At 50.9% G+C, this 19,896-nt stretch overlaps 1 protein-coding gene, 1 long non-coding RNA gene and 1 pseudogene across 2 annotated transcripts; 1 reads left to right on the top strand and 2 right to left on the bottom strand.

Moving 5' to 3' along the window:
• Positions 1 to 284: 284 nt before the first annotated feature.
• TMEM98 (transmembrane protein 98) lies at positions 285 to 12,272 on the bottom strand. The gene is made up of 7 exons (XM_027034395.2): positions 12,069 to 12,272; positions 9,747 to 9,928; positions 8,467 to 8,598; positions 7,469 to 7,502; positions 4,876 to 4,991; positions 2,285 to 2,344; positions 285 to 1,032 (listed from the first exon to the last, which is right to left on the bottom strand). The coding sequence occupies exons 2-7, from the start codon at positions 9,875 to 9,877 to the stop codon at positions 825 to 827; spliced, it is 681 nt and encodes a 226-aa protein (XP_026890196.1). The 5' UTR covers positions 9,878 to 9,928; positions 12,069 to 12,272; the 3' UTR covers positions 285 to 824.
• Positions 11,443 to 19,826, top strand: LOC113592689 (uncharacterized). Its single transcript, XR_003412620.2, has 3 exons — positions 11,443 to 11,948; positions 13,453 to 13,520; positions 18,776 to 19,826. It is a non-coding gene; the product is annotated as an uncharacterized LOC113592689 (long non-coding RNA).
• On the bottom strand, positions 16,951 to 17,909 carry LOC113592688 (glyceraldehyde-3-phosphate dehydrogenase-like; annotated as a pseudogene).
• Positions 19,827 to 19,896: the final 70 nt, after the last annotated feature.

The raw sequence follows: 19,896 nt of genomic DNA, 5'->3' as shown, positions 1-19,896 counted from the left end.
AGGGGGAATACAACCTTCATGGATATCATTGCTCATGTGGAAACTACTTTATGGTGGGATCTTCACTTCTGCCTAAACTCTGAAGGGTCTTGAAATACCTCTTTTTGGGTCATATGCACAATGTGTCCTCAGGACTCTCAGGCTCCCTTCTCCCACCCTGACTTCTCAAATACATCGCACTGCACCCCATACGTTCGAATGAGTCAATAACCACTCGCTTGACAGAAGTCTAAGTGTAAGTGTACTGTCCTCCTAGTGGTAGGTAGGTAAAATTGCAGGCCCAATGACAAGGAAAAATCAACTCGTTGCTCACTTTCAAAGGCAAACCTGGGAAGGGGAAGAGGGACTCAGATGCCCCAGGGACAGGGCAGATAATACAAATGAAACAGACCAGGCGAGTGAGAGAGAGAGAGAGCGAGTACAAGCCCTGTCAAAAGACACAACTCCCACTGAGTTCAAGATGATTGTCTTCTGCAGATGCATTTCAGAGTTGCCTTATCTTCGGACTGTTTAAGAGAAGCCAGAAACTCTGATTTCAGGGCGAAACCCTGTGATTTCTAGATGGTGGTTCAATTTTCTTGAAAACACTAGGTGGGCTAAATAAAGCTGCCGGTCTACCAGTCTCTAAGGCTCTGCTGTGCAGACGGTGCAAGCCGTCTCCTGGAACCGCGGTGTTAGACTGCCACTCGCCAGTCAGCATTTGCTACTGCAGCAGAGGCATCAGCTCGGCACGTACAGCTGACCCCCCCGAGAACTCACGCTATGGGGAGAAGCGGAAGGTCCACTGAGCCACCCAGGGACGGCGGCAGGCTGGCCAGCAGGCACTAAATGGCCGACTGCTCCTGCAGGAACCCTTCAGGGCCTGGGAGGCCTTTATCTGTCTCAGAAGCCAAGGCTGCTTCTCGAAGGACTTCCAGGTGTTCCTCCGCAGCAGACAGTGACTGGTCGATCCAGTCCAGGCCCCCGGTCAGGTGGCAGGCATTCCTGGTCACCAGCACCAGATGACTGACAGACAGGAGCAGGGCAGTAGTCCTAGAAAAGGCAGCAGGATCAGTGTCCCTAGGGAATGAGGGATTGTGCACCAAAGCCCACATGGACACACTCTGGTCTGGTGTTCTCCAAACTGGAGGCCCTTCCCCGGGAGGTTGGTGATTTAAAGATGGCTCCACACTCCAATAAATTTAGGCATGGCTGGGTTAAACAACGTTAACTGAAGCCTTCTCTGAGCCTGTAACATGCGTGATAAAGCTGTAAGGACAGAATACAATGTGCTGTGGGTCACTAACTCATTTAAGACTGTGGAGACTGTTTTCTGCAGCACACCTATTAATATCTCCCAGAAGAGTGTTCTGTAGGACTATTCAGATCTAGTCCGTTGGATGAGCGCATCCCCAACTGTTGCCCACTTAAAAACACGATAGACGTACCCCTGCCTGGGGCATCCCTTATTATTTTGAATCAATAAGGCCCCGAGCTGGTTTAGACCACTCTAAAAACAAAATTTAACTGAAAACCAAACTGAGGAGGAGTGTTTTCTTTCCCAGTATTGAAAGATTCACTGTAGAATATCTTTGATGGAGTGAGTGTATATGATGCAGGTGGGACTGTATCAGATTCTGAGCCCGTAGACACAGCGGGGCGGAGCATGGGAGCAGGGCAGAAAAACCAACTGAAGCCCTGGGAGCCACTGTAATCACTGCAGTCTGGCAATCATCACACAGCAGATCTATGAAATGCTCATGTAAATCCAAGAGACAAAAGAATCTGCTTGTTCTAATGAGTTTGCATCTGGTAGAGGAGTATAACGTCAAAAGCCAATGTATACTCAGTGTACTACGGGAGGATCACAAGCGGGGGTCTTGGGTACGTCCTGTGGAACGTGAGCACAGCTTGAGCCCAGCTGTCCCTTCCATCCTTTGCCCTGCTTACCACCTGCCCCACCCACCCACCCCCTGGGCAGCACTCACAGCTAGGGCGTGTCTGCTTTTTGGGGGGAGCGGAGGCAGATGGGGGAAAGGGGAGGGAGTGAAGGTGCAGGTAGGATTTACCGTGGCCAGACGTTTAATCCTAAAAATTCAAAGTCTAAGACTGGCTCCCCCTAATCCCAGGCTTCAGGAAGAGCCCGGGCCTCTATCACCATTCACACTCAAATGAATGGGGCCTGCAGCCCTGGGAACCCAATACAGCAGCCTTCTCCACAACCCAGACAGAGGACCTCACAGATGTGATAAAAACAGTGAGCTTCTCGCGTGAGAAACCGAATGACCCCTCCCCCCCTCCTCACCGCGCATCCAGGAGTTTGGGGTCCAACGGAGGGTACATCGATTTCACCACATCGTCCACTCTGTGGGGAGGCAAAAGGATTTCAGCAGTTCACTTCCCTGGTGTCCTTTTCTGTTCTTCCTCCATTTCTACCTTTCTTTGTCCCGATCTTCTCTTCTGATACTGAAGAGCCCCAATCTTTAGTGATTCTTTTCTCCAACTGCTTTTGCCTTCTCAGACAGACCTGAACAGGAATACTCGATTTGGGGAGTATTTTGTTTTTGGGTTTTGTTTCAGTCCCGATAGTTTTTAAAAAGTGTTAAGCTCGCCCTTCTGGAATGATGTTCAAGATACGCTACTAAATTAAGAGGGCAAACTGCCAAACGACATCTAAAGTTTGATGGATCCGCCGGCATGAAAGTAAATAAACAAAAGCTATGAAGTGCAGCCGCTGAGCAGTGTGGAGGAATACCCAGCATTCAATCGTGTTACTGCCAGGGATTGGGGTGCGGTGGAAGTTGGGGTTCCTTCACTTTCCAATCTATTTCTGCATTTTGACTTCCGTTAAGTATTTACTACTATTGTGTTTTTTAAAAAAGGTTAAATATAGTTATATAGAACACACACACACACACACACACACACACACACACACACACAAAGCCTACAAGTTTAATTTGGGTCCAAACTGCTCCAGTGGATTTCCTTTACATACGGTACAATTCGTCGTTAATTTTTTTTTTTAAATCAAGTTCAGAAAGGAGCTGCTATTCATTCTGATTTGCACAGTTCAAGATTTTCATCCAAATCCTCGCTCCTGGACTGCGTGGTAGTCAGGAAGAAAAAATAATGATACATTGTTTGATTTTGAAAAGCACTTGAAAATAGGTAGATGCCCTCCAATGTTCTTGTCTCGGGGCTGAGGGGCTGGTGAGGAAACGCAAAGAACATCAGCGGCCGTCTTCGCCAGCCCCTTTCTCTGTAGGGCCCTGGAGCTGAGGCCACTCGCCTTGAAACTAATACGCTATCAACACACTTATGTGGAATAAATGGAGCAAGAAAAACAACGGGGACAAAAAAAGGCCAGATGAAGAAAGAAGTGTTAAAGGCAAAAAGATAAAGCAAGGGCACTGACTGAATTATGGCAGGGAACATTCTGGAAGCAGCCCAAGGGGCTCAGTAGGACGGGCCAGTGTGCACCAGGTTAGGTCCACTCTCTGAGCAATGCCACACACACCCCCTCTCGAAATGGGGCTAATCCCCAGCCCCAGGGACTTCCTTCCTCCCCAGAAATCTCCATCTCTTCCCTCCTCCCACTGCTCCCGGCAATGCCTCCTCGTGACAACCAGGTATCACAGGAACTGCGCAGACCCCAGGGGTGGCTCTTGCAGTGACTGGAAGCACGATGAAGGTCCAGCAGACAGGAGCAGTGCAGAGTCTCTACTAACAAGGGGTGGCCAGAGGAATGCCTGGTGCTTGCCCAGGGCCTCGGCTGCAGGGCCTTCTGGCCAGGCTGGTACAAGTCCCACAGCTACACCCACCCGGGACAGCTCCAGTTCAGAAAAGCCAAGAACTCTTCTGAGCTGAGTCCCTCCCTGGGATTTTCTCCTTCCTACTTTCTCAACTCACTGAACGCCCTGGACAGAGTTCAAGTGCTCCAACTCTCATATTCCTTCAGAGGGCTGGTTCCTCGTGATCTAGCCGAGGCCATGGCAACCAGGAAACCGAGAGTCCCTGGAATTCACAGGGAGTGCCACCATTCCAACCGGGGACGTGGAGGCACTGTTCCGGCAGTAAGGCTGCTTGGCTGATTGAGAAAACATCCTGGACCTGGCCAACTCCCGACTCAGGCACATCCACATACCAGCCACCAGATGGCAGCACAAACCCAGTACCACCCTTCTCCCTAAGAAAAGGGCTTTATACTTGACAAAGTCAAGCCCAAACGAGGGGGTGTAGTTGTTGACTACAGTCCTGCCGGTTGCCTCCCACGTGGGGTTTTGCAGGCAGCCTGGCATTTGGGAGATCTGAATGAGGTATGGCTTCTCTTCCCCCCCGTCCCCACACCCAGTCCTGGAGGCTGCTGGCTGGGCCGTGGCTGGGCCAGTGGTTGACAGGGAAGTGGCAAGGAGCAGGTCCCTGAAACTGGTCTCCAGTACAGATAGGGCAGGGTGGGGCATGGTCGCTGCACGAGGGTGTGGACACCGGCGGGAAATGTGCTTCCTGGCCCAGAGCCTGGGAAGAAGGGAAGGCAGGCAGTCCCAGCTGGTGTGGGGCTGAGGGAGAGGCAGCAGACACAGTGGGATCTGCAGAATGGACTAGAAGAGTCGGCCCTAGTCACATGCTAGAATTCCCCAAAAAGCCAACCAGAGGAGGAGGCCCGTGGGAGGCGGGGGGCACTGTGTGAGACAAGTATCTAAACCCTGGCTTGGTCTCTGAGAATCTAAACCTTCCTGGATGCTCTGTAAATGTCTGGGACGCCTGTAACTGAAGTGCCCTATGTAGTTTCCTCGAGGAGCCTGGCCCGCCTGCCACCTCAGCTTCCGGTCCCTCCCTCCTCCCCGTCCCCCCACTCCCCGCAGAGGGTGGGGACCTCAAGGCCCACCAGCTCACCTGGGGCTGATCCGCTTGGCCACCACGATGATGTCACTGACACTGGCTGAGGTCTTCATCTTGGCCCCGGAGCCCATTGTCATGGCAACAAGTTTTTCTGTCAGAGTGTGACAAATCTAACACAGCAGGGAGGAGAGGGGTGACTGGGGGGGGGCGCTCCAGCTCCCCCAAGAGTTTCTGCTGCCCCCACAAACAAATATGGCCCCTGCCTTGGGTTCCATCCCACACCAGGGACCCCTAACCTAGTGGGCAAACTGAGTGAAAAGCACACAGACGAGAGAAATGGGATGGAAGCGGCAAAAGCCAAGGGCGCCGTCCAGCGAGGAGGGAGGGGTGGGAAGCTGAGATCAGGGTCACGGTTTCGGCTTAGAGAAGTCTAAGTTGAATTAATCTGTCTAAGAAAAATCATGTGCTCTAATTTCGCCTTGTCGTTTAGGGGGAAAATCCTACTTTCTCTTTCTATTCTTTCACCTCATGGTTTAGTCTTCCAGAAGGCTAGATCTCCCCAGTGGGGCACCCTCAGGAACACAGCTGGACAAAAGACAACTGTCCCCTTGAAGCACATCTTCCAAAAGCAGCACTTAGTTCAACAATTATCTGGGGTGACACCACGTTTGTCAACACGGCCATGGCAAATGAGTCTTCAGAAAAAGCAGGAAAAAGGCATGACTACCGCCTGAGGCCTTTCTCATCCATCAACAGTGCTGGCCACCCCCAAAAGCTTGGTTCCCCACTTCCACACCTCCCCAATGTTAGAACCTGGATGTGCTTCTTTCTGTCCCTGGCAAGTAAGTGCCATTACCTGCCGCCTACTTGGGGCTGGAAAAGAGGGTAGAAAGAAGGCCAAGAGCTCACCCAGGAGAGAGCCTAGGCCCCTCCTGCAAGTCCCCACCACAGGGACTCAAGGGCAGGTGGCCAACCAAAAGGGCCTTCAGACCCCAGGGCCTCTCCCCTCTCCTTGGATCTGAGAATCTCAGGCTGGACCATTGATTCCAATCCAGTAAGACTCCTTCCTGCTGCTGACTTATTCCCCAGCTCAGGTGTCATAGGCAGGGACGTGGACAAAACCTGGTACCAGGACACATGCTAGCCGGGAGATGGGAAATGAATATGGTATAATTGCTCTAGTCATTAGACCTGTCTGTAACCATATCTACACCCAAAGAGCGACTTGGAATTAAATAATCCTGGATCCTAGGACAATTTCCTAGTAGACACTCCTTTGTCCCCCAATAGAGACAGCTACAGGAGACGTGGGACGAAAGACATCATCCTGTCTGTACTGAATGACACCGGAGAAAACATGGGCTGTTTCTGAAATCTTGAATAATTACTGGACAAAAAGATAAAGGTTGTAGTTTCCCAGGTTACGCGATGAAGAAACTGCCAATATCTGCAACTGACCAAATATTTCAATATTATTCTTATCACACAAGGATTAAAAAACCAAATGCTGGGGCACCTGGGTGGCGCAGCCGGTTAAGAGTCTGACTCTTGGTCTCGGCTCAGGTCACGATCTCTCGGTTTGTGAGTTCGAGCCCCACGTCAGGCTCTGTGCTGACAGCTCAGAACCTGGAGTCTGCTTAGGGTTCTGTGTCTCCCCGTCTCTTAGCCCCTCCCATGCTCATGTCTGTCTCTCTCTGTCTCTCAATAATAAATAAATATTAAAAAAAATTTTTTTTAAAAACTGTAGGAGACAAGACAATCATTAAAAAAAAATGCTAACAATATAAAAATTACCCCAAACTATAGAAACTAGCCAAAACACAAACTGGATGCAATTTTCCACCCAATCATGGAGGCTGCAGGAATTAGAAGAAAAAAATCTGCCTTCAAGTACAATACTCATGGTTTGGATTTTTCAACACCACCGACCGTCCCATGTGGCTGACTACCGTCCTAGCCAGAGAGGGCCAATGAAGGACTTTCTAGTAACTGGGGAAGTCCAGATACAGAACTCAACTCACCGAGCAAAGGGCTGAGCTCTCTGTTAATGAAGGAAAGTGCCCAGAGAAAAGCTGGGGAGCCCACTCCCCCTTAGCAGCTACACACACTCGGGCACACTGCCTTCCCCAATTGGTGAAAATGTGGCCAGTGACCACGTATGTGGCCTTTCTCACAGGCCACTGTATTAGCAGGACCAGGTGAAATAAAACCTTTAAAGGGTCTTGAGAATGCTCGCGTATAACAGACCACCCAGGAGGGAGTGGAAACAGCAGAAATCCCAAGCGTCAGGCATGTTTAAAAACCTTCTTACACGGGTTCAGGGCCCTTCCTAAGATGCCCTTCAAGAGTCTGGGCACAGAGGCCCCTGGGTGGCTCAATCGGTTGAGCATCTGACTTCGGCTCAGGTCATGATCTCACGGTTTGTGAGTTCGAGCCCCACATCAGGCTCTGTGCTGACAGCTCGGGGCCTGGAGGCTGCTTCCGATTCTGCATCTCCCTCTCCCTGTCTGCCCCTGCCCCGCCCTCTCTCTGTCTCTCAAAAAAACAAATAAATGTTAAAAAGAAAAAAAAAAAAAGAGTGTGGGCACAGGGGTGATTTGGTAAGCCCCTCCACCCCCTTATCTCATGGGAAATCCAAAAGTATTACCTTCAAGATGGCAATGCAGTGGGACATGAGACCCCTGGGGAGACAAGAAGAATCTGTCAGTGCTCCTCCTTGCAGGCCCACCTGGCTCCGGCCACCAGCTCGGCTCCTCATGTAGCTCTGACCCACCGGGACACCACCGAGAGCAGGACTGCCTCAGGGTTAAACTGAACAGGTCCACCAGCTAAATGAGGAGGAACCTTCTTTCCTTTCCCTTCCCCTCCCGTATCCAGCCCACTCTCCCAGGCAGCACTCACCTCTCAAGGCATGCTTTCTGAGAGTTCTGAGCTTCTGACACTGTTCCTTCCACCCCGTGTGACTTTCCCCTTATTCTCAGCCTCTTGAGCACCTCATCTTTCAAGGCCCAGGTCAAAAGGCACTCACTCCGGGACAGCCTTCATGAAAGCCACCTCCACCTCCCCACCCCAGGCAACTCTAGACATCGCCTCCTGTGTGTGCCCACGGCGCTGTGCAGAGACCCAATAACGTTTCGGAGATAGCATATTTAGTAGAATTCCTAACAGCTGCACTAACTGGCCCAGTGTCCTACATGCAATGTCCCCCACACGTCTGCTGGTGAATGACAATGGCACAGAATGGCACACACTTCTCAACATGTAGAGGCTCCTGCCGGATGGAGAGATCCCTGAGGGATCCTGGAGACAAAGGCTGCATCCCTGGAGCCTGGGTGTCAAATTCACAGGCCCCCTAAGGATAACCCAAGCACATCCAGGTGACTCTGTAACAACCTCTGCCACACGTCTATGGGCCTCAGTGTTTAGATCTACAGAATGGGGGGAGGAAGGACAAACACTGTCATAACGATCTGATTCTCTACCCCCCGATGCTGAGGGCCGGGAAAGAGCTGTAAGTGACTCAGTGCTCCCGGATGCCTGGTCAAGTGCTGTGGCAAAGGAACCTAGAAAAGGGCACCCAGAGGCCCATGTGCCATCTCCAGGGGACTGAAGGAAGTACGCGGTCCGCGGTCCCCAAGGCCTTACGAGGCATCTTCGATCCAGTCTTCGTTCTCCAGAATGGCCTCGATGTGGGGGTTGGTGATGACCACATCGTCCAGTTCCAACTCAGACGGCTCCGACTGGGTCTCCATGGCACCGATGAGGTCCACAATGGGCCTGGAAGGAAATGCCCAGGTGAGTGGTTTCGCGATGGGTGACCGTCGCTGACCCTCTCCTCACCGAGGCCCACATATCCCCCAACAGGATGTAAAAAGTTAGCAAGTTAAAGCAGTGACCCCTTGTCCTGGAGCCACATTTAACCTTAGTGGGACCGCAGGTGCGGGTGGGGCACGTGGCTAGACATGGGTCACAGAGGCAGGCAGGGCACTAAGGACAGCTGAAGCAGAATGAAATGAGCCACTAAGAGAAACGGCAGGGCCACAGCCATAGGAGGCAGAGATGTATCAGACAGGGCTGCTCCTTCAGCACAAAATAACAGCCTTCTTAAACCCATTTTTCCTTCAAGCCTACCTTTTCCAGAGAAGCCGAAGTTCCTATTACCCAAACCTACCTGGTCTGCAGAATTACTGTCGGGAAGGACTTTGGTCCTACCCCCTCCTCGTTCTACTGGAGAAGTGGGAGGGATCACAACACTGACTTTACAACAGGGGATGCCAGAGAATTCCATTGAATAGCAGAACTTTCCTGGGTCATATAAACGGGCATTTACAAATTATCTACCTCTTAACAGAGATGCTGATAGGATTCAGACAGAGGGATTAAGAGAAACTAAGGGTGACCTGCCACGGTCCCTCAAGGGTTGATCCGTTAAAACACCCCTAAACGGAAAACTAGATCATGCTCACAAAATAGATTGCACATAAAACGCATCATGAAGAAATCCGTGCAAAGAGGGAGACAGTCCTCTGCTGGGATTTCACACAACCCAGTATCTGCTGCTTCCATGTGTGGCTGGAATGCAGGCCTGGGATCTCCGTTCCTACGAGTTTGGCTGGAAAGAAGTTGGATGTATTCAAATGCTAAGGGAAGTGGCCACTTCTGGATAGATGGCCGCACCTTTGTGGTAGGTGAGCCCGTTCGGTCACTTTCTCCTTAACTCAGTGACAGAGTTAGAGAAGGCTCAGGACATTGCTAAGCTCCGAGGTCTTTCTTGGAAAGGGAGCCTTCGGGTACCATTTTAGAGACAAAAAGCTGAGCTAGAGTTGTCCACTACCAAACTCCTTGGGCTCCTCTCTTTTTTTTCTGCTGTTGGAGCCCCTGGCAGGACCCACCTCTCCTCCCTTCCCCTCCCCGGGCCCACTTACTTGGAATCATAGCGCTGCAACAGGTCTCGAGGCCGGCAGTAACGCTGCCTGCAAACCACCACCAAGGCTGCAAATGAGGCCAGGAAGATGGTGGCCAGCACACCTATGGCGACAATCACCACAGTCTCCATGCTTCTCGGTGGCTCCCTCGGTCCCAGTCACGTCCCCAGCAGGAGCTAAATCTTGAGGGACACAAGGGCAGAGCAGGCCTTGGTAAAGAAGCAGCAAAAGAGAGTGGGGCAGCGGGATCCTACCTGGGGGGGAGGGGGGGGTGCGGAGAGCCAGGTTCTCCCCAAGTCACCTGCAGAGACCTGAGGGCCTGAACAGAAACGAGATGCATTTTATGTCATGTCCCAAATCTGCCTTTTGTCTAATTAAGAGTTTGCCACCTGCTGGACCAGGTTGGCTTTTCAAATCTGCACAAAAGGAAACATCATAACTAACACCATTGTTTTCACATCTACACCAAGTGCAAGAGAGAATACCCTCCTAAGAAGGGCAGGATTGCATTTACTGAGAGTCTACTCTGTGCCTGGCACTTTGTGTGTTAACTCTTCTAACAATCCTGAGGTAGGTATTAGTATTCCCATTTTACAGTTGAGAAAACAGGTTCAGGAAGGTTAAGTAATTTGTCCAAGGTTCTGTAGTCTGAAAGCAGAAACCCATTCACTTAAACTGGGCTGGGCATCCACCTCCCCTCACCTTTCTAAGAAGGGAAGAAGATTCTAAACATTGTGGAAAGGCATTTGACTGTCACTTTCCGTGTTGGAAACTTACAACCGATGGTAACATGTTCATTGCCTATTGTCTGTTCTCATTCAGGGGGTTCTTCCACACCTATCTGAGACTCAGGCGGAGGAACGAGGGCATCTCAGAGAACTATGTATTCATTGCAGGCTCCTACTAGTGTGCCTTTGAGCAAGTCTCTTCCCCTGTCTGGGCTTTAATTTCTCCATCTGCACAAGAGGGGCCTTGGTCTAGGCATTCCTATGATCCCAGGATGATGCAGAACTTATTCTATACTACATGCCTCAGACGGTTTGAACGTTCCCAGTTGGCATTCAATAAGTATCTACTAGGCACCAAGCACTAGGCTGGATTCTGAAGATTGGAGATAATTGAGACATGAACCCCAAACCTTGAGGAGCTGAGAAACAGGTGTACAAATGGACACATGTTTTCTGTTTGCCGGTCAACCACTTCCCCAGCTCAGCTCCTGTGCTGTGTCACATGCAGAGAACACGGACAAGAGGTAGCTCTACTTGTATGATATTTTCTGCGAAAGCCTTCTTCCCAGGGCAGATGTTGTTTGAGCTGGGTTTTGAAGGATGAGTAGGAGTTTGCCAGGTGGACAACATAGGGACTTGGCTGGCTCAAAGTGCCAAGGAGGCCTTCCTCAAAGGTTTCACAGAGCTGTCCTACCACCTGGAACTCACTTGCTCAAGAGGCTGAGAAGGCTGGGGTCTGTCTCTTTTATTTCTGTATCTCCCACAGGAGGTGGGGGTGGGGAAGGGGGTGGGGAGGGTAATTCTCAGCGTCTGTCTCAATTTCTCTAGATGTGTGTTTCTCTACACTGTCCCTCCTGAAGGGCTACCTCCTTTAGCCCTTTTTCTTTTCTCTCATTTCTGTGTCTCTGTGTTTCTCCACTTTCCTCTCCAGGCATCTTACCCCCTCCCCAGCGTTTCCTGTTCCCCCCCCCCCGCACCGTGGCCTCCCAAGACCACCCGCTTTGTTTCCTGGCTTCCTGTGGACGTCCTGAGTGTGTTTCTCTGAGTCCCTATGAGCGTTCTGAGTTTTTGCGGCCTTTCTCGGAGCGCTGTGTCTGAGTGTGTTTCTCTTTTTCTCCGTGTATTTTTCTCTGTGTGTTTCAGGATAAGTTTTTGTCTCTTTCTCTGTCTTTGTGTAAGCGTGTGGGTAGGTCTCGGTTTCTTGGTGTGTGTGTGTGTGTGTGTGTGTGTGTGTGTGTGTGTCCCACCCTCTTCACCGCCAAGGGGCTCTAAATCCACCAGGATAAAACAGCCCCGAGCCTCCGCCTCCTTCCTTCCCCCTGCCGGGAACACCCGTCCCAACACCCAGGTCGGAAGAAGGGACCCCCGGCCCGGCCCGGCCCGAGGCTCGCAGGGCTCCCAGGCGCGCAGTCCCACTTTGCCCAACTTGTGGGCGCCTGGGGTGCAGCGCGCGGGCTCCGCGGCCCCAACAAAGGTGCCGCCGGTCCGGCCCCCCCCCATTTCCCGCCATCGGCCCCCATCTCCGGGCCCCGGGACCCCGGCGCGCCGGACGCCCTCCCTGCCGCCGCTCCGGGGCGCGGCGAGGCCCACCCACCTCAGGCCGCGGCCGCAGGACTCATCCCGGGGGCGCTCCGGCCGCCCGGCCCCGCCGATGGCAAAGTCCGGGCGCGGGACTCGCGGGCGGCTCGCAGGAGCGGGGCATGCCGGGAAGGAGCTGGGCTGGCGGAGGAATCGAGATAAAGTACCCGGGAGCCAAACCCCCAGGTGGGGGGGAGGGGGGCGGGGGCCGGCCGCCGCGTCCAAATCCCCCGCTGCCAGGCGCCGCCGTCCCCGCCGGGCCGGGGGTGGGCGGGGGGTTGGGGCCAAGTGGAGGCCATCCCTCAGCCACCCAGCAGGCGCTCCTCGCACCCCTCCCCCCTCCCCCCTAGGGCCCCAGGCTCAGAGGGAGGCCGCAGGGTCCTTACGGCCACCCAACCACCCAACCCCTACGGGGCCCGGACGTCCAGGGGGGCCGTGGAGCCCTAGCAGATTCCGCTGTGGGCTGGTCAGGGAGCCAGTGCGCCCCGCTGCACACCGTGGTTTAAATCCTGGCTCTGCCACTCTCTAGCTGTGGGCAACTTCTTTCACTTCCCTGTGCCTTGGTTTCCTCATCTGCAAAGTGGGCCCACTACTTGTAGGCGTGCTCAGAGCTGATAAAAGGGTCAAATGACATGATGCATGCAGCGCATTTAAGAGTGCCTGACCCAGGGTAGATGCAAAGCAGCGTGAGCTCTCATGACTGTCTCATCCACACTGGACACACAAGCAGGCCCACCCCTAACAGTTGCTGTGCCAGGGACAAGCGGAGAAATGCAGGACTCTGGCTGGCTGTCCTGCCCCTTCTGTTTGTGCTCTACTCCAGCGACCAAAGGGAACTCACACTATTGGTTCACCAACCCTGCTCTGCAAACAGCCACCTCTCTGCCATCCCTCAAGCCTAAGGATGCCCACACCAGGAGGTACTGGTTGCCTTGGAAGGATGGAGGTGAACACAGGCTCTGGAGACAGGCTGGGCTTTGGGAGCAGACTTGTTTTCAGAGTCCAGTGAGCCAGGAGCATGGTCTAGAAGAAGGCATGAGTTCTAGATGGTCATCTCCTTTGGCCCTCAAACTCCTAGCCCTGTAAGGAAGAGGCAGAATCAGAGTGAGGCCCACTACAGCCTGGGAGTTAAGGCAGAGACCCCATCAACTAATCTAAGGTCAGTACTGGTGACAAGTCCCAAAGGGGGCAGACTAGGTCCCAGGCAGCTTAATACAGTCTCTGCAAACTGCTCACTCCTAGGTTACTTGAAATCCACAGAGGTGGTTGTGGGTTTTTGTGGGGGGGTTTGGGTTTTGGGTTTTTTTGTTTTTTGTTTTTGTTTTTGTTTCGGCTTACAATTAAAAAAAAATCTAGTTGCCCACATTTTAAAAAATTAACAATTTCACTTATACCTACAGATTTCCAGCTTCTCTGGGAAATTCAGAAGATCTCTCAAAACACAGCCCATATGGCATGGGTAGAAATGGTGAGTAGGAGAGGGGCGGCTGCTATCCCCAGGCCTGCTCTCCTGGCCCAGGACTTTCCCCACTGCATACAATGCATGTGCGTGCATTCACAGCTCACCTGTTTTATGGAGAGCCTGACCCAGTGACCAGCTGACACTCAGGGACAGGAAGGCTCTGAGGGGTGATTTTGCTACCCTCTAATGGGCTTTCATGGAGAAGCCATGTCAGGGAGCAGGAATTCCTGACTCCTTTAAGGGCTCTTCTAGCTGCACTAAGAATCAAATTAACATGAGACAGATTAACAGGAGAAACTCAAATTTAATAGCGGACATACAGGGAATCCACACAGACGTGGAAATTCCCAAGACGGTCAGGCAAAATGGGGTATATGTGTCATTCTGAGCTAAGGAGAAGGGGGTAGGGGTCTGGGACTTCAGAGGGAAGGAATACGAGAAGAAGAACAGATATTTGGTGATTGGCTGTTTGCCTGCCTATACAGATGGCCGCTCAGATAAAATTTATCTCTGCTAATAACCCTTATTCTGGAAAGACCCTCCAGTGTAGATTCTTCTATGGAGTTAAGGGAAAAACAAAAGTTTCTCTTGAGCTGTAGGGTCTCACTTGCCTTCAGCTCAAAATAATCCACATGCCAAAGTGGCCCATTCTGGGGTGTGGGGAAACTGTCCCAAACCCCTTCAGCTCTATCTGTTTAAGGAAAATGGGCTTACAGCAAAGAATGGGAATGGGTAACTGGGGACAATGAGTGTTTCCAATTTCTTGGAAATACTCTGAGAAGGATGGAGTGCTATTTTTGTCTCAGTGGTTTAAACATTTGGTGGCCTTGAGGTAAGAAGCTAAACCACATGATAAAGAAGAGGTCATATGTGTATATATAGAGACCATACACGCGCACACACACACACACACACACACACACACATAGATATATACATAGATATACACAATGGAATACTACACGGCCATAAAAAAGAATGAAATCTTGCCAATGGCAGCAACATGGAGGGTATAAGGCTAAGTGAAATAAGTCAGACAAAGACAAATATGATTTCACTCATAGGTGGAATTTAAGAGACAACAAAAGTGGGGCACTGGGGTGGCTCAGTTTGTTGAGCATCTGACTCTTGATTTCAGCTCAGATCATGATCCCAGGGTCATGGAACTGAGCCCTGCATCATGTGCTGAGTGTGGAGCCTGTGTAAGATTCTCTCTCCCTCTCTTCTTCTGCCCCTCTCCTGCTCATGCTCTCTCTCTCTCTAAAAAAAGGAAAGGAAAGGAGAGGAGAGGAAAGGAAAGGAAGGAAGAGGGGCGCCTGGGTGGCTCAGTCAGTTAGGTGTCCAACTTCAGCTCAGGTCATGATCTCATAGTTTATGGATTTGAGCCCTGCATCCAGCTCTATGCTGACAGCTCAGAGCCTGGAGCCTGCTTCAGATTCTCTCTCTCTCTCTCTCTCTCTCTCTCTCTCTCTCTCTCTGCCCCTCACCTGCTGGCACTCTCTTTCTTCTCTCAGAAATAAATAAAAACATTAAAAAATTTAAAAAATAATAAAAAAAGAAGAAACCACAAAAAAAAAAGAAAGAAAAAAGGAGACAAACCATAAAAGAGACTCTTAAAACTAGAGAACAAACTGATGGTTACCAGAGGGGAGTGTGGGGCCACCGGATCAGGTTGAGGCCCCGCGGCCAAGGCAGTGAAAGAATTCGCTCAGGGCAGAACGAAGGAGATAGGAGTTTATTGGATACATTGCAAAGGAGCAGCGGGCAGGACAGCGAAGGAGAGACTAGCTGCCAGGAGGCAGTGGGGGGGGGGGGGGGCTGTGGTTTAAGGGGGAAGGTGAAGAGGTGTGGGAAAGTGTGGAATTTTCCTTTTTTGGTACCTGTGCCCAGTTGTAAGTAATCCATTGGTCAGCTAGAGATTATGGATATTTTGAGATGGGTCTCCTTTTTCTTCCTTTTTTGTTTTTTTAAATTTTAGAGGCAGAGAGGAAGCACGCGTGGGGGAGAGGGACAGAGGGAGAGAGAGAGAGAGAGAGAGAGAGAGAGAGAGAGAGAGAGAGAGAGAGAAATTCAAGCAGGCTGCATGCTCAGCACAGCCCATGACCCTGTGATCATGACCTGAGCTGAAATCAAGAGTTGGACACTCAGTGGACTGAACCATGCAGGTGCCCCAGGGTGGATCCCCTAATGGGCATGTTTGTATGCAGCCTGGTGGTCACTGTGGGCCCTCGTACCTCACTCAGCTTTCCATCGCTCAGGTTGGTTGCCTAAGACCAGCCTTTACGCGGAGGTGGGGGTGTGGTGGAGAATGGGTGAAACAGGTGAAGGGGATTAAGAGCACACTGTGAAGGGCACTGAGTAATGTATAGAATTGTTGAATCACTATACTGTGCACTGGAATATGTGTCATTCTCGTGTATATGTCTTACGTGAGAAGGGTAGGGGTCCGGGCTTAGAAGAGGAGGAAGCCCATCAGCTGAAAAGGGAGAGGAGATGCTTGGAAAACAGAGGTCACCCTCTTGTGCAGATCAGTTTCTTAGGTAAAAAGAAATCTCTGTTGATAGCTCTCTTCCGGTACAGGCTCTCCCTTCCGCTGTAAATCTAGACGGTTGAGGGAGAGATAAAGAACTTTTCCTGAATCTGCTGGGTTTTGATTGCTTTTAACTCAGAATAATCATGCCAAAGTGGCCCATCTTGGGGCAGCCTGCTCTAGGCCCCTACACAGGTCTAGGATTTTATGATTCTTGCAGGAGAGATATGAAAGAAAACTTCAGCCTTGGGGAGTTTATAACACAAACGGAAAAGACTGAAGAGAAGCAGAATTTGTCACCCCAAAATATGTTTCTGTGGCATAAGGATTGATTTAGGCTGATTCTTTTCTTTTTTTTTTTTTTAAATGTTTTTAGTTATTTTTGAGACAGAGAGCATGAGCAGGGGAGGGGCAGAGAAAGAGGGAGACACAGAATCTGAAGCAGGCTCCAGGCTCTGAGCTGTCAGCACAGAGCCCGATGCGGGGCTCGAACTCACAGACTGTGAGATCATGACCTGAGCGGAAGTCGGACGCTCAACCCACTGAGCCACCCAGGCGCCCCTAGGCTGATTATTTTCAAGAAATAGGAGATAGGAGAAGCTCTGAAAACCGTTAGAAATTACCCTTTTACAAAAGAAATTTACATGTAGAAGGGAAATCTCCATTTGTCTTGGTTTTGTTTGCTTGGCTTGGTTTGTCTGGGGACAATATACTTTATTGATGGCACCTGTGGAGGTGGGGCTCCCCAAGCCTTTCTCCTTCTTCAGGGGGTCTGGGATGGAAACTGCATAGAGGTCAGGAAAATTCTCAGTGTGTTGGAGGATGAGTTGGGGAAAGGACTCCCCAGCAGCTGAGAGCCTCTGTCTTCCTCCTGCTCTCACTTGGGGCTGGTGGTCCAGGGGACTCCTACTCCTTGGAGCCATGTAGGACCATGATGTCCACTACTCGGTTGCTGTAGCCAAATTCATTGTCATACCAGGAAATGAGCTTGGCATAGTGGTCATTGAGGGCAGTGCCAGCCCCAGCATCAAAGGTGGAAGAGTGGGTGTCGCTGTTAAAGTCATAGGAGGTGACCTGGTCCTCACTATAACCCAGAATGCCCTTGAGGGGGCCCTCTGATGCCTGCTTCATCACCTTCTTGATATCGTATTTGGCAGCTTTCTCCAGGTAGCAGGTCAGATCTACAACTGACTCATTGAGGGTGAGGACGTGGAAGGCCATGCCAGTGAGCTTCAGCCTTGGTGGCACCAGTAGAAGTGGGAATGATATTCTGGGGAGCCCCTCAGCCATCACACCACAGCTTCCCAGAGGGGCATCCACGGTCTTCTGGGAGGCAGTGATGCATGGACTGTGGTCACAAGTCCCTCTACGGTGCCAAAGTTGTCATTGGATGACCTTGGCCCAGGGGGCCATGCAGTTGGTGGTGGAGGAATTGCTGACAATCTCGAGGGAGTTGTCACACTCCCCATGGTTCACACCTGTCACAAATATGAGGAAATCAGCAGAAGGGGCAGAGATGATGACCCTCTTGGCCCCACCCTTCAAGTGAGCCCTGGGCTTCTCCCTGGTGAAGACCCCAGTGAACTCCACAACATACTCAGCACTAGCATCATCCCATTTGAGGTTGGCGGGGTCTCACTCCTGGGAGATAGAGATGGGCTTTCTTTTGACAAGTTTCCTGTTCTCAGCCTTGACTATGCCATGAATTTGCCATGTGTGGAATCATACTGGAACATGTAGACCATGTAGTTGAGATCAATGAAGGGGTCATATATGACAACAATATTCACTCTGTCAGAGTTAAAAGCAGTCCTGGTGACCAGGCACTTAATGTGGCCAAATCTGTTTACTCTGACCTTTATCATTTTGTCTCCAGGATGCACCTGGCACTATTCCAGAAGATGCTGCCTGTCCATCAAATGAGGAGGAGCAGAGAGCTGGGAAATATCCATTTGTAAAGCTGCTCTCCCTGTCCCAGAAAGGGAAGATAATCCTAAATTGATAGAAACTCTTACCAGTGGGGAAGGCACCAGCTTAAATTTGCATAACATACCCTTGTTTCCTGTGCTTCCCCCTATCCCCCCCCACCCCCACCCCCAACTTCCCATAACTGGCCTGGCCCCACCTCCTCCAACACCTTTCTTTTGTCTTTAGCTGGAGGTGGTATTTCAGGTGGTGGCTTGGGCCGGTTCAGGGAGTTATTCCATTTTCCTGGGAGTCTCCCATGTGTACAGGAGGTATACATGTTATTAAGCTTCTGTTTGTTTTTCTCCTGTTAATCTTTTCATTGCATGAGGGTCTCAGCTAAGAACCTACAAGGGTAGAGGGAAAATTATTTTTCCTCCCCTATAAGGCTCAAACAAACAAACACGTGGTGTAAATGCCCCATTAACTATCCACTAGCCAGCTGCAGGGAGGACAGAATAGTACTATGGGTGTGCCAGTGCATTTACTAGCCAGCTGTCTCCCATCATTCTACCAAGCCCATGCCCCTCAAGTCTCCCTGGACTGACCTGAGATGAGCACTCAGTGTTCTTACTTGCAAGCTATAGAAAGTGATTATACCATGTGGGAAGGGGACTTGTTGAAATGACATGGGGTGCCCACAGAATCAGCAGGAAACTGAAAACCCAGATTAGGAAATGGACAGGTACCACAGGGGCTCCAGGGGCTGGGTGCAATTGCCCTGAAATGATTGTGACCCTCTCTTCAACTTTACACTTCCTTCTAGATTCAAAGTTCTGAGTAGGACTCCTCTCTGTCTCCAACACGGGAGGTGAGGCACAAGCAGTACCCTTCCTTCCAATACGTCTACACGCAAGGGGGTTTTCTCAAAAAAGGTAAGAAGGATGGTTGCTGGACAGCTCCTCAAAATTCAAGCACCCTACCTATGGCCTCTCCTCACTCAGTCTGAATGCCAAGCCGTAGCAAGAGTTTCCAAATTGAAGACTGAACCCGGTGGTTAGAGAAGAGAAGCCAGCAGGTCATAAATGGTGCTGAGGGCGATAAGGAGGAAAGAGTCTTCATTCTGACCAGTGAGTGCAAGCTTGTGCTCTGCCAAGGCAAGAAGTGAATATTTGTTGAGCACCTACTATGTGCCAGACACTGATTAGGCATCTTACATGCCTATCTCCGTTGACCTTCTCATCACCCCTGAAAAGTCAGTATGTTCATGTTTGCAAGAGAGGAAACAGACTCAGAGGGATGGGGTGATTTACCCGAGCTCTTGCAACTTGCACGTGGTAGGGCAGGGAGTAGACTCAAGTCTCCCTGGCATCAAAGTCCAAACCACCCACACCAGGAAACTGCTAGTTCCTCCAGTGACCTGGGCATCAGAACAGGGCAGGTTGTCATGGCCCTGGCCATGGCTACAACAGATAAAGCCAGTCTATCCCAATTTCGTGTGCTCTCTGTTAGGGAGGAAGAATTGACTCTGCCCTTCAAGGTCCTCCTGGCTGGACTGAGACTCAAACTTACATCAGACAGACTAACATGTGAAAGCAAATTTCATTTCGTACTTATGGGGAATCCACACAGACATGGAAATACCAAAGACGGCTAAGCAAAATGAGGTATATAAGTATTTCTGAATGGAGGAGAAGGGGGTAGGGGTCTGGGACTTTAAAGGGAAGGAATGAGCGCCTGCGTGGCTCAGTCACTTAAATGTCTGACTTTGGCTCAAGTCACAATCTCATGGTTCGTGGGTTCGAGCCCTGCATGAGGCTCTGTGCTGACAGCTCAGAACCTGGAGCCTGCTTCAGATTCTGTGTGTGTGTGTGTGTATGTGTGTGTGCGCGCGCGTGTGTCTGTCTCTCTCTCAAATATAAATAAATGTTAAATAAATAAATAAAT

The sequence above is a fragment of the Acinonyx jubatus genome, chromosome E1 (assembly GCF_027475565.1).
Source record: "Acinonyx jubatus isolate Ajub_Pintada_27869175 chromosome E1, VMU_Ajub_asm_v1.0, whole genome shotgun sequence".
Lineage (NCBI taxonomy): Eukaryota > Metazoa > Chordata > Mammalia > Carnivora > Felidae > Acinonyx > Acinonyx jubatus.
The sequence above is the reverse complement of the archived record's forward strand: the minus strand, read 5'-3'. Positions and strand labels throughout refer to the sequence as shown.